Genomic DNA, 21,161 nt, shown 5'->3' with positions numbered 1-21,161 from the left:
TATAAACTGTCTTCACTGTTATTCTCACTGAATTTAACCAAAGCATTTATAGGATCTTTGCCTTTCCTTTTACTCCATGTATTTTCCCAGAATATTAAAGTGGTCTCTTGACCTCTCACCTTTTTTTTTTCCCTGTTAACAATTAGTTCTTTCTTGCTTCTGTCTAGTGAGTATAGTATGGTGAAAACAGTTTAAATTTTCTCTATTGATTCAAAATCTTGAAAGGCTTTAAGATCACCAACTAGAAGGTGATTAACAAATGTCCACATATTTTAGGTCTGAGATAATTATTGTGGCATAAAGTATATGGATACATTATTATTTCTGTTAGAACTCTAGGGTTTTTTTTTTTATGTTTCCGTATTTAACTGAACAACTTTGATTTAATGTGAATTTGGGTTTTGTAGTCACATGACAACATAGTTGGTTTTAATCAGAAGATTGAGGATTATTTGATTCTTTAAATAGTTTCTATAGGATTAGAAATTGTACTTTGTCTAGAAGTCTAGCAGGTCATTTCTGGTCCCTGGAAGTTACTGTTCAATTTTAATGTTTATAAAACTATATTCAGTTATTTTTAGTGACATCTTTGTTATCTATAGTTGAACAGAAACTTTCCTAATACTCAGTTGCTGAAAACAACAATGATCATTTGTTTTATTTATAAAATAAATATGGAACTTGGCCAGGGTTTGGCAGGGAAGCATTTCTCTGCTCCATATGGTATCTGTTGGTATGGCTCTACCTGGGGTAGAGGATTCCTGTCTAATAACTTACTCACATGGCTAACAAAGTTGTGTTGGCTATTGAAATCTCTTTACATAGGTCTTTGTGTGGCAGGTAGGACTTCCTCATAACATGGTGGCTGGGTTCCATGCATGAATATCCCCAGAAACAATGTTCGAAGAAACAGGAAATAGAAACTGCTAAAAAAAAAAAAAAAAAAAAAGAGGAGTTCCTGTCATGGTGCAGTGGTTAACGAATCCGACTAGGAACCATGAGGTTGCGGGTTCGGTCCCTGCCCTTGCTCAGTGGGTTCACGATCCGGCGTTGCCGTGAGCTGTGGTGTAGGTTGCAGACGCGGCTCGGATCCTGCATTGCTGTGGCTCTGGCATAGGCCAGTGACTACAGCTCCGATTCGACCCCTAGCCTGGGAACCTCCATATGCCACGGGAGAGGCCCAAGAAATAGCAACAACAACAACAACAACAAAAAGAAACTGCTAGTTTTTTAAGGCCTGAGCCTGGAAACACATTTAGCCTCACTTCTGTATTACATTACATTGATCAAGGAGTCACAGGGCTTAGATTCTAGGAATAGGGAACATAGACCTCCAGTCCTTAATGGAGGCGTGTCAGAGAAATTGGGAATCATGTTTTCAAACTGCCATAATGATATGGGAATTTTACTATTCTTAGTTGATAAAGTTAATTTGCTTCAAAGGGAGAATAGTGTTAGTACTCGGAGTCAATAATGTGGTTCTTACTCAGATACTGTTTTCCAGTGCAAATGGCTTCCTTTTATCTCCTCACCATTAAGACTTTTGGAAGACTATGTTTTGAAGTATTAAAAACAATATTTTCAAGATGTCGATGAAGAAAACCACAATACTCTGACGACAGAAACAAAGAAGATCTTAATAAAGCTACATGGTTAGGAAGACTCAATATTGTTAGGATATCATTATTTCCAGCTTGAGCTGCAGACTTAGCACAGTCACAATCAGAACTCCAGCAAGCTACTTTGTAGATATTAAACTGCTTTTGTGTTGGAAGGTGAAAGACCCAAAATGTTCATTGTTTATAATAGTAAAGAAAAATAACAAATCAGAGGACTGATGGTAACTGACTTCAAGATTTAGTACACAGCTCTAGTAGTCAAGACAGTGGGGATTTGGCAAAAGAACAAACAGATCAATGGATAGGATTGATAGCACAGAAATAGACTGCTCAAATATAAATAACTGATCTTTGAGGAAGGAGCAAAGGCAACTCATTGGAAAAAAGAGACTCTTTTTAATAAGTGGAGCTAGAACATAGCCACATGCAAGAAAATAAATAAAATGAATCTGCACACTGACCTTACATCTTTCAGAAATATTAAAAGGGATCACAGATCTAAATGTAAGAAGCAAAGCTATCAAACTTCTGGAATATAACATAAAAGTCTCTGTGACCGTGGTCTGGTGCTGAGATAGATTTTAGATACAAGACCAAAAGCATAATCCATGAAACAGATGAGTTATATACTTCATTAAAATTAAAAGCTTCTGCTCTGTGAAAGACCCATAAAGAATGAAAAGACAAGCACAGAGTGGGAGAAAATATTTATGAAACATATGTCTGATAAATAACTTTTATCTGCAATATACAAAGAACTCAAAATTCAACAATAAGGAGACAAAATTCAATTTTATTTATTTATTTATTTTTTCTTTTTATGGCTACACCTGTGGCATCTGGCAGTTCCTGGGCTAGGAATTGAATCTGAGCTGCAGCTGTGGCCACGCTGGATCCTTTAACCTGGGGATTGAACCTGCACTTTCACAGTGACATGAGCCACTTCAGTCAGATTCTTAAGCCACTGTGCCACAACACGAACTCCAAAATTCAATTTTAAAACAGGCAAGTGATCTGAACATACATCTCACCAAAGAAGAAATATATGTATTATTACATTTAATCCATTTAATCCAGCAATTGTATTTCTAGGTATTTACCCAAAGAGTTGCAAACTTAGGTCCTCACAAAAACCTGTGTGTGAATGTATCTAGCAGAAGCAACCAAAATGTTTATCATCAGATGAATGGATAAACAAATGTGTATATATATGCTTTTGAAAGTTGACACTCCTTAAATTTTTAAAGAAAAACAGATTGTAAGTTGAGTAGTTCTTACCTAATATTTTCATAGGGGATTATTAAAACAAACTACAACTATAATCAGTTCCATTTATTAGAATTAGATGCATCAACTAGAAAAAATTAGTGCAAGAAGTCCTTATTTTACAAAAATGAAATTGAAATGCAAAGAAGCTAAGTGATTTGCTCATAGACACAATAGTAAGTAGTAAAACCAGAGTTAGAAATAAGATCTCTTAGTGTCCATTTCCAGGACACTTATACAAAAAAGCTAAATAGACTAGATCGTTTGTATGCTCTAATAATGATAATAAGAGTCACACCCCTCATAGTTTATTCTTTGGGCTCAGAATTAAGCTTGAAACTTAAGAAACCTGGAAGTGTAAATGGGTCAATTAACCAAACAAATGGTTAGATGAAAGGCAAGCTCATGAGGCAAATAGAATTTCTAAGTTTCTGAAAAATGCGTGCTAAATAGCAAAGTAAAATAACCATTTACTTACTAATCATTACATGTTAGTCGTTCCCACATGTACTTCCTAATATTATGATACATGATTCAATAAAGTGTGATTATTACTATCTTGACAATTTTTGTTTTTGGTTATTGCTAATAATACTGTTATGGACATTGGTGTACAAATATCTCTTTGAGTGCCTGCTTTCAATTATTTTAACTGTTTGTATAAATCATTTAAAATAATTTCCATGTTGGAGTTCCCGTTGTGGCTTAGCAGTAATGAACCTGACTAGTATCTATGAAGATACAGGTTCAGTCCCTGGCCTTGCGCAGTGGGTTAAGGATCCGGGGTTGCCGTGAGCTGTGGTGTAGGTTGCAGACGCAGCTCAGATCCCATGTTGCTATGGCTATGGCGTAGGCAGGGCAGCTGCAGCTCTGATTCAACCCCCTAGCCTGGGAACTTCCATATGCCGCAAGTGTGGCCCTAAAAAGCAAAAATAAAATAATTTTCATGTAGATGAATTTTGTGTGGATATATTTCTGAACATTGTAACTATTGAAAGCTGAACGTTTGGCATAAAGTTTTGCACAATTGTTGGTCATTATGTTGTACCAAAATTATGATGCTGATTATATTTCCTTAAGAGAATTGAATACTATATATTCATTTGGTTTGGAAACTTGAGTCAATTGTATATATTAGCTTACTTTCAAAGGAGAAATCTACGTAGGATAGCTTAATATTTTGGAAAACTCTAAAATGGTAAATTGGTACAACAATTAATTGCTCTGACATTCATTAGTGTAAGCTACAATGTGTATATGAAATACAAAGTCTGAGCTTTAGGTAGTTTCTTTGGGGTGAAGGTGGGACTGTAATGATACAAAGACCTAGGATTCTGTATCCATTTTATTCCTGACTTAATGTTTCTGTTTTAACAATCAGACTTTCTTCAGTTCTGTGAATGGGATATAGGACTAAAACAATCACATTAGTTAAAATGATCATACAAATCATTTTTCTATTTAACTACTTTGGTTTTGAAGTTAGAGTTAAGAAATATTTTTTGTTAACATTATGTAATTAAATTCTACAACTTTTACTTGAGTCCATTAAGAACATGATTCAGTTTTTTTTTCTTTCTGATGCCATCGTTAAGGAATCAGCGTTCCAGAAGAATTGACATAGCTTTGCATTTTTTTCCTTGTAATGACAAACTAGCCACTGTACATTCACAGAGAGCAGTACAGTTCTTGTCACTGGCAGTCTTTCTATGACAGAGAACTTATAGACTGACATAAAATACAGCCTGTTGTCAACTGTCAAGTGAGTCTGCCAAAAACTCAGCAGACAGAACTAATTGGGGAGAAAAAGGATTTTTGTGCCCTCTTCTTCTTTCTTTCTGTTCTTTTTTGTTTTGTAAGACCGATATTGTTAAAGTAGCTGCTTTATGTAAGATTTGTCTGCTTTTCTTTTCTCATTGTATGGATCATTTTTTAACTTAAAGTCTTGCACTGCAGGTTGTTGAGCACTTCCACATGGAGACTGGCGCAGGACCAAACTCAAGACACACAACTCATAGCGGTTGATGAAAAATTGGTAAGAATTTTCTACTATATGCTGGTAGGATTTTGCCTTCAGGGTTATTATTACAATTTTTTTTGTCTTTTTTTATTTTATTTTTTTAAGAGCTGCACTGTGGCATATGGAAATTCCCTGGGTAGGGATCTAATCATAGCTACAGCTGCTGGCCAACACCACAGCCACAGCAATGCTAGATCTGAGCTGCATCTGCAACGTGTACACCACAACTCAACAGCAACGCTGAATCCTTAACCAACTCAATGAGGTCAGGAATCAAATCTGTGTACTGGTCAGGTTTGTTACCGCTGGGCCATGATGGGAACCCCCAAGATTATTTTTGCACAATAGATTTTTCGGTATGATGTTCTGGATTCTTCTGGTAAAGTTATTTGATTTGATTTTCTAGATTGTATATAAATTTTAAGAAAAAATAATCCACAAAAAGATAATCTGTGGCAAGCATTTTACACAAATATTGTCATATACCATCAAGAAATTAAAATTACAAGAGGCTTCCATTTTTTGTGGTTTTATAAGTTAGAAATCAGAACATTTTTATTTTTGTAATGATTTTTTTTCTCAGTTACAGTACTATTTAAATTTTAAGACAGTTATCATTACTATCTAAAATTAAGTATATTGGGTTCTCCTGGAACCAGTTAATTGTTACTGTGTGTATATATGTGTATATACACATGTAGACATCCTGTTTATGCATTATGTATGAGAGATTACAGCAGGCAACAAATGAATAATGTTCCGTTAATCAGCAGCAGATAGAATTTTGGTAATTGTCACTTATAAAATCTTTCAGTGTATGGTGTTACTTTAGATGTAACTTGCTATTTATGCTTATAGTGTAAATACAAATCTTGTAAAATTTTTAAGACTTCTAGTAAAAATGTGTATTGATGTGCCTTTCATTTTATATCTGGTTTACAATTATCAAAAATATGAGTGTTTACTAACTTCTTGCATTCAAATTGTACAGTCTTTTGTCACTTAATTTTGAATCTGTAAGTGTAATAGGTCACACTTAAATTTCTATTTGTACCATTAGTAATATAAACAAATAAATAGATAAGTAAACAGACAATTTCCAAATTGCCTGGTTATGCTTAAAACTGGTTGGTTTTATCTTTAAATTATCTCTTAGATGTATCTACTGACCTTGGCATCATCCTTGTCTAGGCTACCATCATCTTTCACCTAAATTGCTTTCGTAATTTCTTAATTGATCCTAAAAGATATTTTAATCCTCTTCTAATTCACTTTCCACAGCATGACCAGAATAGTCTCTTTTGGAAGCTGGTTGTGTCATCCTCTTGTGTAAAATCCTTTAAGTGTTTCTTACTCACCTAAGAGTAGATATTAAACCCTCTTGTGGCCTTTGAGGTCCTGCCTGATTTCCCTCCTGCCTTTCTAAGTTTGTCTTGTACCTTTGTATGTTATATTCTGTGCTCCAGCCACACCAAGCCTGGAACTTGGCTGTTCTTTCTTGTTGAGGGCATTCAGATTCCATTTAACTGTACCTGCCAATTTTTTACTGTTCCCTGTCTCTTCGTCCAGTTACCATCTACTTATGCATCAAATATTAATCAAATGTTACTTATTTAGTCAAGTGTAAAAGAAATGAGGAAGTAAATGTATGATAGGAGGGAGTTCCCATCGTGGCGCAGTGGTTAACGAATCCGACTAGGAACCATGAGGTTGCGGGTTCGGTCCCTGCCCTTGCTCAGTGGGTTAACGATCCGGCGTTGCCGTGAGCTGTGGTGTAGGTTGCAGACGCGGCTCGGATCCAGCGTTGCTGTGGCTCTGGCGTAGGCCGGTGGCTACAGCTCCGATTCGACCCCTAGCCTGGGAACCTCCATATGCCGCGAGAGTGGCCCAAGAAATAGCAAAAAGACAAAAAAAAAAAAGTATGATAGGAGGAGGATTTACACATGCCGTGTGTTCATTATTTAATGAAGGTGCTATTATTTTACTTTTCCAATGACTACCCTCTTGTTCCAGTGTTATGAAGTTTACTCTCTTTTCTTTCTTTCTTTTTTTTAAGGGCCCCACCTCTGGCATATGGAGGTTCCCAGGCCAGGAGTCAAATTGGAGCTGTAGCTGCCAGCCTACACCACAGCCACAACTACACCAGAACTGAACTGCACCTGCGACCTACATACACCACAGCTCACGGCAATGCTGGATACTTAACTCCCTGAGCTAGGCCAGGGATCAAACCTGTGTCCTCATGGATACTAGTCAAGTTTGTTTTATTTGTTAATAAGAATAAGCAGACACTTCATTCAGAAAATACTCAAATGGGAAGTAAACACATGAGAAGATGCTTAACATTATTAATGATTATTAATTTACATATTAAAACTACAATGAGATACCGCTGTACATTTATTTGAATGGCTTTAAAAAATTGACTATACCAAATGTTAGCAAGGATGCAGAGCTACTGGAACTCTCATAAGAATGCAAAATGGGAGTTCCCGTCGTGGCACAGTGGTTAACAAATCTGACTAGGAACCATGAGGTTGTGGGTTCGGTCCCTGCCCTTGCTCAGTGGGGTAACGATCCGGCGTTGCCGTGAGCTGTGGTGTAGGTTGCAGACGCGGCTCGGATCCTGCGTTGCTGTGGCTCTGGCGTAGGCTGGCGGCCACAGCTCCGATTCGACCCCTAGCCTGGGAACCTCCATATGCCGCAGGAGCGGCCCAAGAAATAGCAACAACAACAAACAACAAAAAAGACAAAAAGAGAAAAAAAAAAGAAAAGAATGCAGAATGGTATAGCTATTTTGGAAAACCATGTGGGAGTTTCGTACAAGTTAAACATGCTTACTATATAATCCAGTAGTCTCACTTCTAAATATTTACCAGGGTGAAATGAAATCTTATGTTTACACAAAATCCTACATGCAAATGTTTTTATGGCTTTACTCATAATTCCAATAACTGGAAGTAACCTAACTGTCCTTCAGTATATCTATAACACTGGATTTCTGTTCACCAGTTAGGCACAGACATGGATGAACCTCAAGTGCATTATGCTAGTAAGAAGCCAAACTCAAAGGCTATCATACATATTGTATGATTCCATTTATTTAAAACTTTAGGCAAAACTGTAGGGTCAAAAAACTGATTAGTGGTTTTCAGGATTGGATATGGGAGGAGGCATTAACTATACAGGCATTAGGAAATTTTGGGGGCTGAAGTAACTCTTCTCTATCTTGATGGTGGTGTTTATTTATTTTTTTTGGTCAGAGTCTGTATTTTTTGTTTTTCATTTGTTAAAACACAGAACTCTAGACTATAAAGAATGGATTTTATTGGTAAATGATTACTCAATTTTTTAAAAGGGAGAAGTTTTTTAATTTAGTACTAATCTACTTCTTTATAAATAACATACATTGGCTCAAGATTTGCCCTAGTAATATTAGGGCGTGCCATTTTCTATGTGATAGCCTTTTGTATATTTGAAAACAGCCCTTTGGTCCTAAATCAGTGATTCTCAAAGAGTAGTGGTATTGGGGTGAGGGAGCAAGACCCTTGTAGGAGGTCCACAAAGTCAAACTATTTTCATACTTATACAAAGACTTTATTTGCCCTTTTCACTGTGTTGACGTTGGCACTGATGTTAGAAAAGCAGTTGTGGCAAAACTGTTAGTACCTTAGTGTAAATCAAGGCAGTGGTACTAACTGTGCTGCAATTGTATTCTTCACTTCCTGGCATTTGAGGGGTTTTTTTTTTAAGCCACTTTCACTTAACATCCTTGATTAAGCGGTAAAAAATATTAATTTTTAAAAATCTCAGTTCTGCTCACACATTTTTTTATATTCCATGTAGTGAAACAGAAGTATGCATAAATCTCTTCTGCATACCAAAGTACAGTTGCGTCAAGGAGAAGCACTTGTATGGTTGAATTGCTGTTGCGAACTGAACGTAGTCCTTTTTTTCATGGAACATTTTTTTCAAAAGCAAACCTGTCACTTCCAGGAAGTGTTGCCTAGGATAAACTTGAAGCTTTCAAGTGAAAATGAGAATTTTTGTAGACCTTGATTCTGCCACTGATCTGATTGAACTTGACACCTTCCTGGTGCTTAAAGACTTTTCCAGTGGGAATGGTAGTGGTATTAATGAATGTGACTTTTAAGATACTGACTTTTAAAATATTGTGTAATGAAATATGTTAACATTTGAAAGATCTTCACACTTCTGTGAACCAGTATTTTCCATATAACTAACATACAATGTTATGAAATCATGCATGAGTAAAACTTTCAATTAAAGTGCAAGAGCAAACAATGGATTTAATGTGAGAATGAAAATATTAAGCCTATTAAAATAATGCTCCCTTTTCTAATTACATATCTTTGTGAGGATGCACTATCTTCAAATAATGCAACCAAGACAACAGAATGTAAGAAGAGATGTTAGAATTCAGCTATCTTCCATTAAGCTAGACATTAGAGATTTTCAAAAGTGCTACTCTTCTCACTTTTTTAGTTTTTGAAAATATATTTTTATAATGTTATTTATGTTTAGTATATAATCAGTTTATTATTTTAAACTAAGTTTATATATAATTTTTTCTTCATTTTAATTTCTTATATGATAAATATCTATTGGTGTTATCTCATATAAACAAAATCTCATTGGGGTTCCAGTAATATTTAAGAATGTAAAGAAGTCCTGACATCAAAATGTTTGAGAATCATTCTCCTAAATCTACCCTTTTCTGACTTAAACATTTCCAGGGCTTTGATTCTTTTCATATGAGTTTCAGTTAATTTATCATCCTGATTACCTTCCAGTTGGAATTCCATTTAGAATGTTGTTGCCAGAATTTCTCATGATACTCCCAGATTTGTGGTGCAGGGTATGGTGGGGATTACCTCTGTTCCTTTTAGTCTTCCTGTCTAGTTAAGGTATCTTAAATTTTAGGTTCTCATACTTCTTCCTTATATGGGTTTCGTGGAGAGCTAGAACCTCAGATCCTTTTTCTCAAGTTATATTTCACTTCTTCCATCTTATGTACTGCTTATTATTTCTTAACTGTTATTAGAATAACTCAAAGGGATATCACCAAGTGAAGCTTAATTTCCTTTTTTTTTTAATTACATCTGACAGGCAGAATTTAATATATAGAACATAAAAAATTAAAGGAATTTTTTAGTGTTTCATGGATGTCAGTACCATACAAAGAAAAAATGTTTTACTCTGGGCATCAGTTATATATTGAAAACTTATGTGTATATATATATTTTTTAGGTATAGAATGTAGAAGGGGGGAAATCCAGTTGGCATTTTCTAGTGTAAAGAATTCTCTCATTTTAGAATTATATAAAATGTTGACATTATTAGAGAACAAATCTTCAAAGAATAAATTTGTAGTGTTTCCTGGATTACTGCTAATAATGAATTTTTTTATCAGAGCATATGGTAAATTTTTAATCACTCATTCTTATTCTCTTTTGTTTGTTGTATATAAACTAACTATCCTTTTTATTTACTCTTGCAACTAATAAAATGTTAACTATCAAGAGTATATGACAGCATCTTAAAATAATCTTTGAATTCTGTAGAAGCACAATGTTTTTTTTAAAAAACTTGTGGGTCGCACCAGTATTATTTCCAAATATGTGATACTTCCTATGGATAATAAAAGCTTACAAATGGTTGTTTGCTAGGCTCTTGTTTTTTTGTTGCAGGAGTTGCCGTACCATCGAGGTTGAGTGAAGAATGTCTTTGCCTTTGTGCTTTATTAAGAGAGTAACTTTTTTTTTTTTTCTTTATGCCACCCCACCCCAATCTCCTTTCAGTACATTTGATGAATACCCAAGTCCAATGAACACATTGTCTTTTTATATTCACATGTTCTATACAAAAGAGAGAAGTTAAAATTTCAGTCCTCTTTAAAGTTTTGAGTAGATGCTCCCCCACAAAATAACCAAAGCATAAATAAGACCTACACAGGTATATTTTTGATTTACTTTGTAATCATCTTTATTTAGCATTTTTATAATCCCATTTTTCACAATTAGCTTATATTAACTATCAACTGCTATAGTTAATATTTTAATACAAAAATAGAATGCATCCTCAACATAAATGCATATGAGAAAGGAAACTTTATCAATCTGTATCTCATATCTGTGGGGTGGGGAAGGATGGCTATGATTCCTAAGCTATTTTTGAAAAGCTACATTATAATACACACTATTAATATAAAATCCTAATATTTTGAACTTTTTTAAGTAGTCTGTATTAACGGCTTTATTTAAAAATTAGGTGTGCATGTAAAATTAATGGAGTCCGTGTTTTGAATGTTGCCACTTTGTTTGGTTTTACTGTTTGACAGTTTCTTCAAAATAGCAATAACATAGCAGTTAAAGCTTTGTTACTTGATGATATTTGCAATAAACAATTGCGATTTGATGAACCACATGTTATTAACACATTCAGCCAACAGGGTAATAATGTTGTTTTAGATTGTTTGAAGGCAAGTTATTTAATAGAAATTTTTTTGTCATTAAAATAGGTTTTAATTTTTTTCATTGCTTGAACTTGCTCAAAATTTATAAAAATGATTTTTTCTAGTCTTTCAAAATTATATTTGCAGTACAAGCATGCTTTTTATATTATTTTTGCCTACTAAAATACTAAACATTTATAGATGAAAACTTTTTATAGGTCTGCAGACTTTAATTAAAAATCAGCCATTAAGAGGTGGCCTGCACTAAAAGATAAACCTAAGTTAAAGGCTTAATTTGCTTTGACTGCTTGCTTTTTTTTTTTTTTTAAAGGGGTCAGTTTTCTTTTGGTGAGATTACTTTCTTTTGGTGTATGGCAGGGCTATCTCTGCTAGATTATTGGAAGGAGTAGTGTCTGCAATTGGGGTTATACAGCCTTCTAGCATCTCAAGTGTCTGTTTTGTCTGGACTTTCCTCATGCAGCATTCTTGTGCAAAAATTTCAAGGCTTTAGTCTGGAGCACTGGGTCAAAGGATATGTCTCTTTGAAGGGTAGACAGGAGTTTTTTATGTTTTATTCACTAAGTAGTATTTCATTTTACATCAAAGAATAGCAGCCTTTGAGAACCTTCTATGGTGGCAGTTTAGCATGAGAGTTTTTTTCTTTAAGACTTTAAATATGGAATAATGTTTCTCCATGTTTTTTACTCTACAGATCCTTATTTATATTCTTATATTTAGATGAGACTATTAAAAAGAGAAGTGTTGACTAAATATAAATATTTGTTTATAGTATAGTTTTAGGTTTTAAAAACAAGCAATAGTTTTTAATAATGTACTGCCGTATGTTAGTTTTGCACTACCCCACAAATACTGAGAAAGTTTGGTGAATAGCCTTTAAGATTGTAGCAAAACTATTGCTTAAAATTTTAAGGAAGAAGTAATGATTAGTGACTTTGGAAGTGTAAATTTTATAGTGAACTGGGCATTCTTTAATTGGCCTTTTTTTCCAAGTATTGGTTTGTGTATGGGTAGGGGGACTGATTGATTTTGAAAAATAAAAAAAATTCAAGTAATGAAAATGTTAAGACTTAGTATAGCTAGAGGTAAATATTGTTTCTACACTTTTGAGACAGGTTACTAGTAAATTTATTATGTAATAATGGCATTAATCATGTGAGTGATTACTTATATATATATTTAGAAGATTATTAAATTGCACGTAATATTTCTATTACATGACATATATACCTAAACATAAGAACAAATATTAAAATAGCTTGTTTTATGTTAATGAGTAAATGTTAATGAGCTTGTTTTATGTTAATGCTTTTAAATTTCTGAATTATATTAAATAGACTTAATTGATCATTTAAAATATAAATATTTCTGCACTTATTAATGACATATCTTTAGTTTTAAAATAACATCAGTTAACTCATATTTAACACTGATCAATTATTATATACAGTTATTTTAAATAAAATTATATTGATTAAATATAGAACTTTGTTCTAAAATATACTTCCAATTAAAATAAGTTATTTTCACATACTATCAAGCTATTTAAAACTTGTTCTTAACTAAACACTGAGGAAACGAATGTTGTAATAGTTTTAATATGCAGTAGGAATCTTAAAATAGAGAATGATCTTTCTGCATTAAAATTGTTAAGGAATAAAAGATCTTTCCTCTACAGTATTCAGCCATCTCTATTATTTGTGATTCTTCAGCAATTAAAGCAGATTTATTTTCCTCTTTGTTCCTACTTGGAAGATTTGAACAATGCAGGAGAATTGAACTGACTGAAATGTTTTATCTTTCAAAAGCTTTAAAGTTGTATGTACCAATTAGCAAAATACAGTAAAGGTTTAAACTGTTAATAGCCACAACATCTTTAATGCATAGATCTGTAGTATTCTAGTGCTGTATAACAGTTCTCCATTGTATGTCTCTTTTAACTGTGTCAGTTCTTTTCTTGCTTTACTACCTGCTGTGTATGGAAATTGTGTATAGTACTTGACACTTGCTTTCAAGAATTTAAAATTCTTGCATGTTACTATGTAGAAGCTTTGGCTCTTATATAAAGTAGAATTGATAATATTTTATTTGGATTTTATATTAAGATTTTTTGGTCATATTTTAGAGGTTATACAATTTATATGTGAAAAATACATTGGTTTTTTTTTTCTTTTTAAATGAATTCAAAATAAGCTCTGTATTATCTCCTTGGAAATTAGTTGTCTAATTTTATTTAACTGAATATAATATTATAAACTAATCATTAAGATTAGTATATAGCTACATGATGCTCTTATACTATATTTGAATGTACGTGATATTTTGTTGTTTATTTCTTTGGTAGTGGAAAGGATATTTTGTTTTAGAGTTACAGCTTTTTTAATTAGCTAGCTTTTCAGATAATTTCAAGAATTAATTTCTAGTACCCACATTAAACTTGTTGAAAGCCTCATTCCATTATCTTATAGGAGTAAATTCTTATTGAAGGCAGGGGTGAGAGGAAATGAAGAAAATAGGAGTAACATATTTTGGTGACAATTATTTTTTTCTCTTTATATCTGGGAATAGAATTGGAGCAAAGGACAGGAAAATGCAGACCTCAGAATTTGAGACTAGTGAACTTCAGATCTGTTACTGTGCTCAAGTTTTCTAACCTTATATGACTTAGTCTGTGCTCTGATTTTACTCTTCAAGATGCTCCTTATAAGCTTACATATATCATTCGTGTTTTTCAAGATGAGGACGCTTAAAACATTGTTGGTGATATGGAAGCTTTACTGTATGTAGCATGCTAAGCATCACAAAACTCTCTTTATAAGGCATACTTTTCAAGAAATGTGTGAATAGGCTTTTTGTTTCCTGTTTCACGTTTAATACTTGTTTCAGCTTTAAGTTTATTGCCTGTTAGTTAATATGGCTCTTTTTTTAAAAAATGTTGATGCTTTCAATAAAATAGTTATAAAAAATGATCTTGGCTTTTTCTAAATAGGACACAAATACACCAAAATGTTGGGCTGAGCATGCTAATTTAAATTCATGAACTGAGGATGTGATTAGTGCACTAATTGACATCTATTACAATGACTACTGAGTATGTATTGTTATAATTAAAATCTTTCAGTTAAAAATATTAGTGAAAAATTAGTAAGTCTAATTCAGTAGTTAGAAATTTGACATACAAAAAATTAAAATAAAGGTCCTGGTTTAGTAAGCTTTATAATGTATTAAACATTCAAACACAGCTGATAAGGCTGTGCTTAGAGTGTTTAGAGACTGAAACTCCTCTTGAGCAAGAAGTTTTCAGCTACAACAATCTGTAGCTGTTTGTGAAGATCCTGCAAGTGACTTTTTTACTCATCCCTTATATGTAATATAAAATATTACTGTACTTTTTCATTTGTTCATTCAGTTATTTAAGCACCTGCTATTTACCATATTCTAGGCCCTGGGGATGTAGCAGTAAATAAGGAAGAGCATCTTTGTCTTTAGAGCTTATATTTTCATGTGTAGGCATATGCCAACTTTATTTCTAAATCATTAAGATACTTTCATAGATGAATGACTGTTACAGAAAAAAATCAAGCAGGGTGATGGGAAAGAGAGTAGCTAGGGCTTGGGTAGAATAGGAATTATTTATGGGGCAATCAAGGAAAGACACTTTGAGAAGATATGAAATATGAATTAAGATCTAAACAATGAGAAGAAGCCAGCTATGTGAGAATCCCAGGTAAGAGCATACAGGGTAGAGGAAAAAGCTAACACCCAAAGGGTAAACTAGATTGCAGTAGTAGTCAAAGAAGAGAAGGATAGCTGTGGCATAATAAGAAAGGAAAGTGGTATAAAGTGCAGTTAGAGACATAGGCAGGAGCTGAATCAGGTAAGCTTTTAGGTCCTTGGTAACAAGTTCGAATTTATTATCTTCATTTTAATGGGAAATCATTATAGGGTTTAAAGTAGGAAAGTGACTTAATCTGATTTATGGATCAGAAAAGCTCGAGAATTACTTAGCTGTTACGGTTAAAAGTTACTTCAAAGAAGCTCAAAGGAAGTTGTTTGTTGCCATTTTTATTTACTCATATGCCTTTTTTTGATATTCATGAAAAGCTTATAGTTTTTATAAAAGTTTTCTACAAGTGGTTGAATTTTTAACAACTGTTTTTTAAAAAGGATCCCAGTTTTTTGTTTTTGCATTTTAGATTGTTACATATAGTATAACAACTTATTGATTATTAAAGAATCTTCTGGAGTTTCTGTCGTGGCTCAGTGGTTAACAAATCTGACCAGGAACCATGAGGTTGTGAGTTGGATCCCTGGCCTCACTCAGTGGGTTAAGGATCCGGCATTGCTGTGAGCTGTGGTGTAGGTCGCAGAGGGCGGCTTGGATCTCACGTTGCTGGGGCTGTGGCATAGGCTGGTGGCTACAGCTCCGATTAGACCCCTAGCCTGGGAACCTCCATGTGCCACAGATGTGGCCCTAGAAAAGACAAAAAAAGAATCTTCTGAATTTTAGATTGCTCTTTCATAAAGGTCATATTGTATTGGGACCTGGAATAGTAAATTCATCTTCCTCTAATTTTCTGCTCTTCGTGGCTCTCCTATACTGCCCCTCTTCAGCCACACAATAAAGGGAAAAATAATGAGGATTTGTCATCAGGATAAAGGAAGATAAGAAACTGGCTAAGCTGCTGTCCACCAGATAGGTGCTGACAAAGCTCCAAATAAATCGCACCTTTCTTCGGCTTGGCTTCATGTGCTGGGGCTGATGGTTGTCTGTCTTCACCCTAACTTTGACTCTGCTTCTCTCTCTGCCTCTCCTTTCTCCCTATTTCTCGCTGCTTCTTAGAATATGTCTCTTTCCCACTGTTTGTATGGCTTTTTTACCTTTGTCTTTGTGACTCTCTGTTCCTCTTTTGCTGATTGTGTAGCTGGCTGCTTGTGTTTCCTCCTATGCCTTCAGTCCCTCCTTGCAGTGGCTGGCTCTTTCTCCTCTGCACCATCCACCTCTGTCTCTCTCTTGTTTTGACTCTCTGGCCATTTCTTTAGCTATCATCATTTTCTTTTTTCCACTCTTCTGTGTCTCTTCCAATACCCTTGTTCTTACTCTCTCTTCTTTATTCCACACTTGCATTTCTTTTGCCTTTTTTCTTCTTTCTTTGCTTCTTTCTTCATCTCCTTCTTCCAGAATGATGAGAAAGCTACATCAGATCTAGAGAGGAGTTACTACCCTCTAATTACTTTTTTTCTCTCATTGTCTTATTTCTACCTTTGGGAATATGCAGGATGTTTGAAGACATTTACTAACTGAAAGAAGATATACCATGACTTGTACATTATATTACTTGAAAATTTCAACCATGACAAATTTGGGATACTGGAAAGACCATGGGCTTATTTATAGAAGTAGCATTAGCTATGTGACCTTGAGCATGTCCTCTGTGAGTGTCCTCATCTTATAAAATGAAAATACTTTTTAGAGTTATTTTGAAAGGTAATTGAGAATACCTGTATTAAACAACAGGAGAACACAGTATCTTGTTTATTTCATCATTCAATAAAAGTCCCCCCCCCCCATTTTGGTATAGTTAGTCTGAAAAGAAAAGCAAACTGGAATTATAACTATTATCCTTAATGGAATCTGAATTGAGAAGACTGCTGTTCTAAGTTAATTTGCTATTCAGATACTGAGCTCTAGGAGCAAGATATTGGTCTCAGTTACAGTGGTCTTATATTTATGAAGTGTGTTCATTTGTTTGTGTCAGTATGTGTAGAGTTCGTATTTAATAATTTTGCTATGTAACTTAAGCTTTTCTAATAGCCTGTGTAAGGCATTTTACTAAATCCTCTGTGACATTACTATCTGTTACATAGTTTTCGCCAATTAGTTGTGTGGCTGTATTGCTATATAATTATCATAACAATGAGAAATTTCTTTAGTCGTTTTTAACCCTTTTTTTTTTTTCTTTTTAGGGCTGCATGCCTATGGCATATGGAAATTCCCAGGCTAGGTATTGAATTGGAGCTGCAACTCCCAGCCTAGGCCACAGCTACAGCAACTGGGTCTGCAACCTACACCACAGCTCATGGCAACGCCAGATCCTAAACCCACTAAGCAAGGCCAGGGATCGAACCTGCATCCTTATGTATACTAGTTGGGTTCATAACCTGCTGAGCCACAACAGGAGCTCCCTATAACCTATTTTTAATGGTGGGAATTTCAAACTGTATTACTCCAAAGAAGTTTTTGAAGACCTTATTCAAATTATTAAACATTATATTTAGTCATTAAACTTTATGTAATTAAGTTTTTTGTTTTTTTTTTTTTACTGATTTTAATAGTCAAACATGTCCATTATAGAAACATTAATTTGGAAATATTAACATATAATTAAAACCACCTTTAAGGAGTTCCTATAGTGGCACAGCGGAAACGAATCTGACTAGTATCCATGAGGATGCAGGTTCGATCCCTGGCCTTGTTCAGTGGGCCGGGGAATCCGGTGTTGCCATGAGCTGTGGTATAGGTCACAGATGTGGCTCAGATTTCACACTGCTCTGGCTGTGGTGTAGGCCAGCAGATGTAGCTCCAGTTCGACCCCTAGCCTAGGAACTTCCGTATGCTGTAGATGCAGCCCTAAAAAGCAAAAAAAAAAAACAAAACCCAAAAATACCAAAAAACCCTTGAATGTCATGGTCTTGGTGAATTTCCTTTTCTTTAATATGAATATTTAAACATACAAACATACTTACATACAACACAAATTATGCTTTATAGTTTGATGTCCTGTTTTTCTTACTTTATTTGCATTATGTTGTGAATGATTTTGTCTTTAAAATTATTCAAAGAATGATTGTAAATGGATATATAATCTCCATTTTATGGCTGTACTGTACTATAACATCTCTGGATATACTGCAAATTGTTTACAATGTTTCATAATCATACGCAATGCTGGAATGAACATCTCTATTTCTTTCTCTCTTTTTTTTTTGGCTTTTTTTTTAAGGGCTGCACCCACAGCATATGGAAGTTCCCAGGCTAGGGGTTGAATCAGAGCTGCAGCTGCTGGTCTACACCACAGTCACAGCAATCTGAGCTTCATCTGCGACCTATGCCACAGCTCGTGGCAACACTGCATCCTTAACCCACTGAGTGAGGCCAGGGATTGAACCCACATCCTCATGGATGCTAGTTGGGTTCGTTTCCACTAAGCCACAAAGGGGACTCCCTAAGGTCTTATTTTGATAACATGTTTCTTTTAGCATTTATTCTTTGAAGTAGGATTACTAAATCAAGTTTCTTACTTAGTATTAATATTTTAAATATTTTTGATACCTAAAAATAATTAATAACCTTTTTGAGAGGTTTTTACTAATTAATTGTATACAATTTTAAAGATATTGCTCTTCATGGCCTGTATTTTTTTCTAGTATTTATTTTCTAGTTCTGTTGATGCCTTTCAAATTCTGACACCTGGAGTATAATAAGTTATTTCCATTAGATAAATACTGTAGTAAGAATTAGAAAACAATAAACCAATAAATACATAGTACTTATAAGATATAGCATTGAATTAGAAAATACTTTAAAGCTTAGTACCTCCTGAAGATCAACATTATGAACTTAGCTATCATTGTACTGTCAATTTGTGGGTATGCAGGTTGATATATTTATTTCATAAATATATGTAAAATATTAGGTCACTGCATAGCAATTAGTACTTATACTGCTATTACTATTTTTTATAATGTGTTTCTGTAACAGGATTTTTTACAGAAAGAATGTATCTGAGGGGGTTAAGTTTAAGTATCTGGTGTTGTCTCTACTATGGCATAGGTTCGATCCCTGGTCCAGGTACTTTCACATGCCACTGGCATAGCCAAAAAAAAAAGCGAGAGAGAAAATGTATCTGAGAAGTATTCTATGTATCTTTTTGCTGTTGATGTTGTTGTCTTTTCTAGGGCCCCACCCGCGGCATATGGAGGTTCCCAGGCTAGGGGTCTAAGCTGTAGCTGCCAGCCTATGCCAAAGCCACAGCAACGTGGGATCTGAGCTGCATCTGTGACTTACACCACAGCTCATGGCAACGCCAGATCCTTAACTTGCTGAGCGAGGCCAGGGATCGAACCCACAACCTCATGGTTCCTAGTTGGATTCGTTTCCACTGTGCCACTACGGGAACTCCAATATTCTACATACCTTATGTGTTAGTCTATATTCTTATTACAATGCAAGGTGATCATCCACTAATATATCTACAGTACGTATCTTCATCATATATTTGGTGAACTACATTTTTTTTTGAGTTTTAAAATGAATTAATTACAAATTGTCTTAGAAAGGCAACAACATTTGATTTGTCATTAAAAAAAGTTCTGTTTCTTCATGCTGTAGAATTAAGGTCATGTAAGAGGGTGCAGTTACAAGATTCTTTCTACTGGGTTTCTATGATAGTATAGCACAATTGTCATTTCTGCAATGCTAGAATAAATTTTTTTAAAGAGTCTCTTCTGTGCTTCTCTTCAAAAAGTGATGGACAATAAGAGAGAATGGCATTAAAAAGCCATTTTCTCCTATTCATTCCGTAGTATTGGAACCAGTATTTTTAGCATCACAGGCTACAATTTTCACTTTGTCCACTTTAATGTCACCTCTCTGAATTCAACATCATTCAATATAAAAGTCCACACATTATTGCAGAATCTGTACATATTTAGAAAGCTTCTAAAGTTGACTCTGTTCCTGACTCTCTGTGCCAAGGCTGAATTTATGGCCTTATCAAACGGAAGTAGAACTTATAGGGCAGATTGTGGGGTAATCTCTTGAGACTGTGTAAGTTCATCGAGGCTTTCCTGAAGACTGTTTCCCACAGTAGTAGTTCTGTACAACTGATATGACTTAGGAGGGAGAAATTCTCTTTTTAAATTCAGGCTTGCATTGATGTCCTGTGGAAAAGCTGCTTCCTGCTGCCAGGAGGACTGAAGCGGCATGGCCAGAGGCCCAGTGGGAGGTACCTACTTCCCTGGACCACCTCTCAGACCGCCGCAGACACCTCAGAAGAAGTACATTATTTTTTATTTCAAATTTAACTTTATTGTGGTCAACAACAGACTTATTTATGGTTTTAATTTTGAAATTTCTATCGATTTTTTTATTTTTATGGCTCGGAATAAACGGTCTATTTTGGTTAATGTTTCATTACACTTGGAAAGAATGCATTTTTTAGTTTTGTGGTTTGGTGATCTATAAATTTCAATTAAATTTTAGGTTGATTTAATAGTGTTCAATTTTTCTTTATCCTTACTAATACTTCCGTTTATGTCTTCAATCAGTTACTGAGAGAGAAGTATTAACATCTCAAATTATGTTTCTTCTGTTAGTTGGATCACTTTTTTCTTTGATTATCTTGAAGCTCTACTATTAGATACATGAACATTTAAGATTGTTATGTGTTCTTGATGAATAGATGTTTCTATCCTTACATAACATTCCTCTTTATCCTAGTGCTTCGATGACAACGGAACTTCTCCCATTTTCTTATTCTTAGTTTTGCATGGTGTCTCTTATTCTACCCTTTTACTTTTAACCTATTAGTTGAGCTTGTATTTAAAGTTTGAGGAATTCCCATTGCTGCTCAGTGGGTTAAGCATCCAACTGCAGCGGCTTGGGTTGCTGCAGAGGCATGTGTCCAATCCCCTGCCTGGTGCCGGCTGTGAGTTTAAAGGATCCAGCGTTGCTGCAGCTATGGCATAGGTTGCAGCTGTG

General features: G+C 34.6%; 1 protein-coding gene and 1 pseudogene across 1 annotated transcript in view; one reads left to right on the top strand and one right to left on the bottom strand.

Moving 5' to 3' along the window:
* Positions 1-21,161, top strand: part of NDUFS4 (NADH:ubiquinone oxidoreductase subunit S4) — a 112,566-nt gene that overhangs the window by 46,048 nt on the left and 45,357 nt on the right. The window contains exon 2 of the mRNA XM_047762420.1: positions 4,842-4,920. Within this exon, the coding sequence (XP_047618376.1) occupies positions 4,842-4,920 (79 nt within the window). The remainder of the gene's footprint in view (positions 1-4,841; positions 4,921-21,161) is intronic.
* Positions 19,787-20,386, bottom strand: LOC125137774 (transcription initiation factor IIA subunit 2-like; annotated as a pseudogene).

The sequence above is a fragment of the Phacochoerus africanus genome, chromosome 1 (assembly GCF_016906955.1).
Source record: "Phacochoerus africanus isolate WHEZ1 chromosome 1, ROS_Pafr_v1, whole genome shotgun sequence".
Lineage (NCBI taxonomy): Eukaryota > Metazoa > Chordata > Mammalia > Artiodactyla > Suidae > Phacochoerus > Phacochoerus africanus.
The sequence above is the reverse complement of the archived record's forward strand: the minus strand, read 5'-3'. Positions and strand labels throughout refer to the sequence as shown.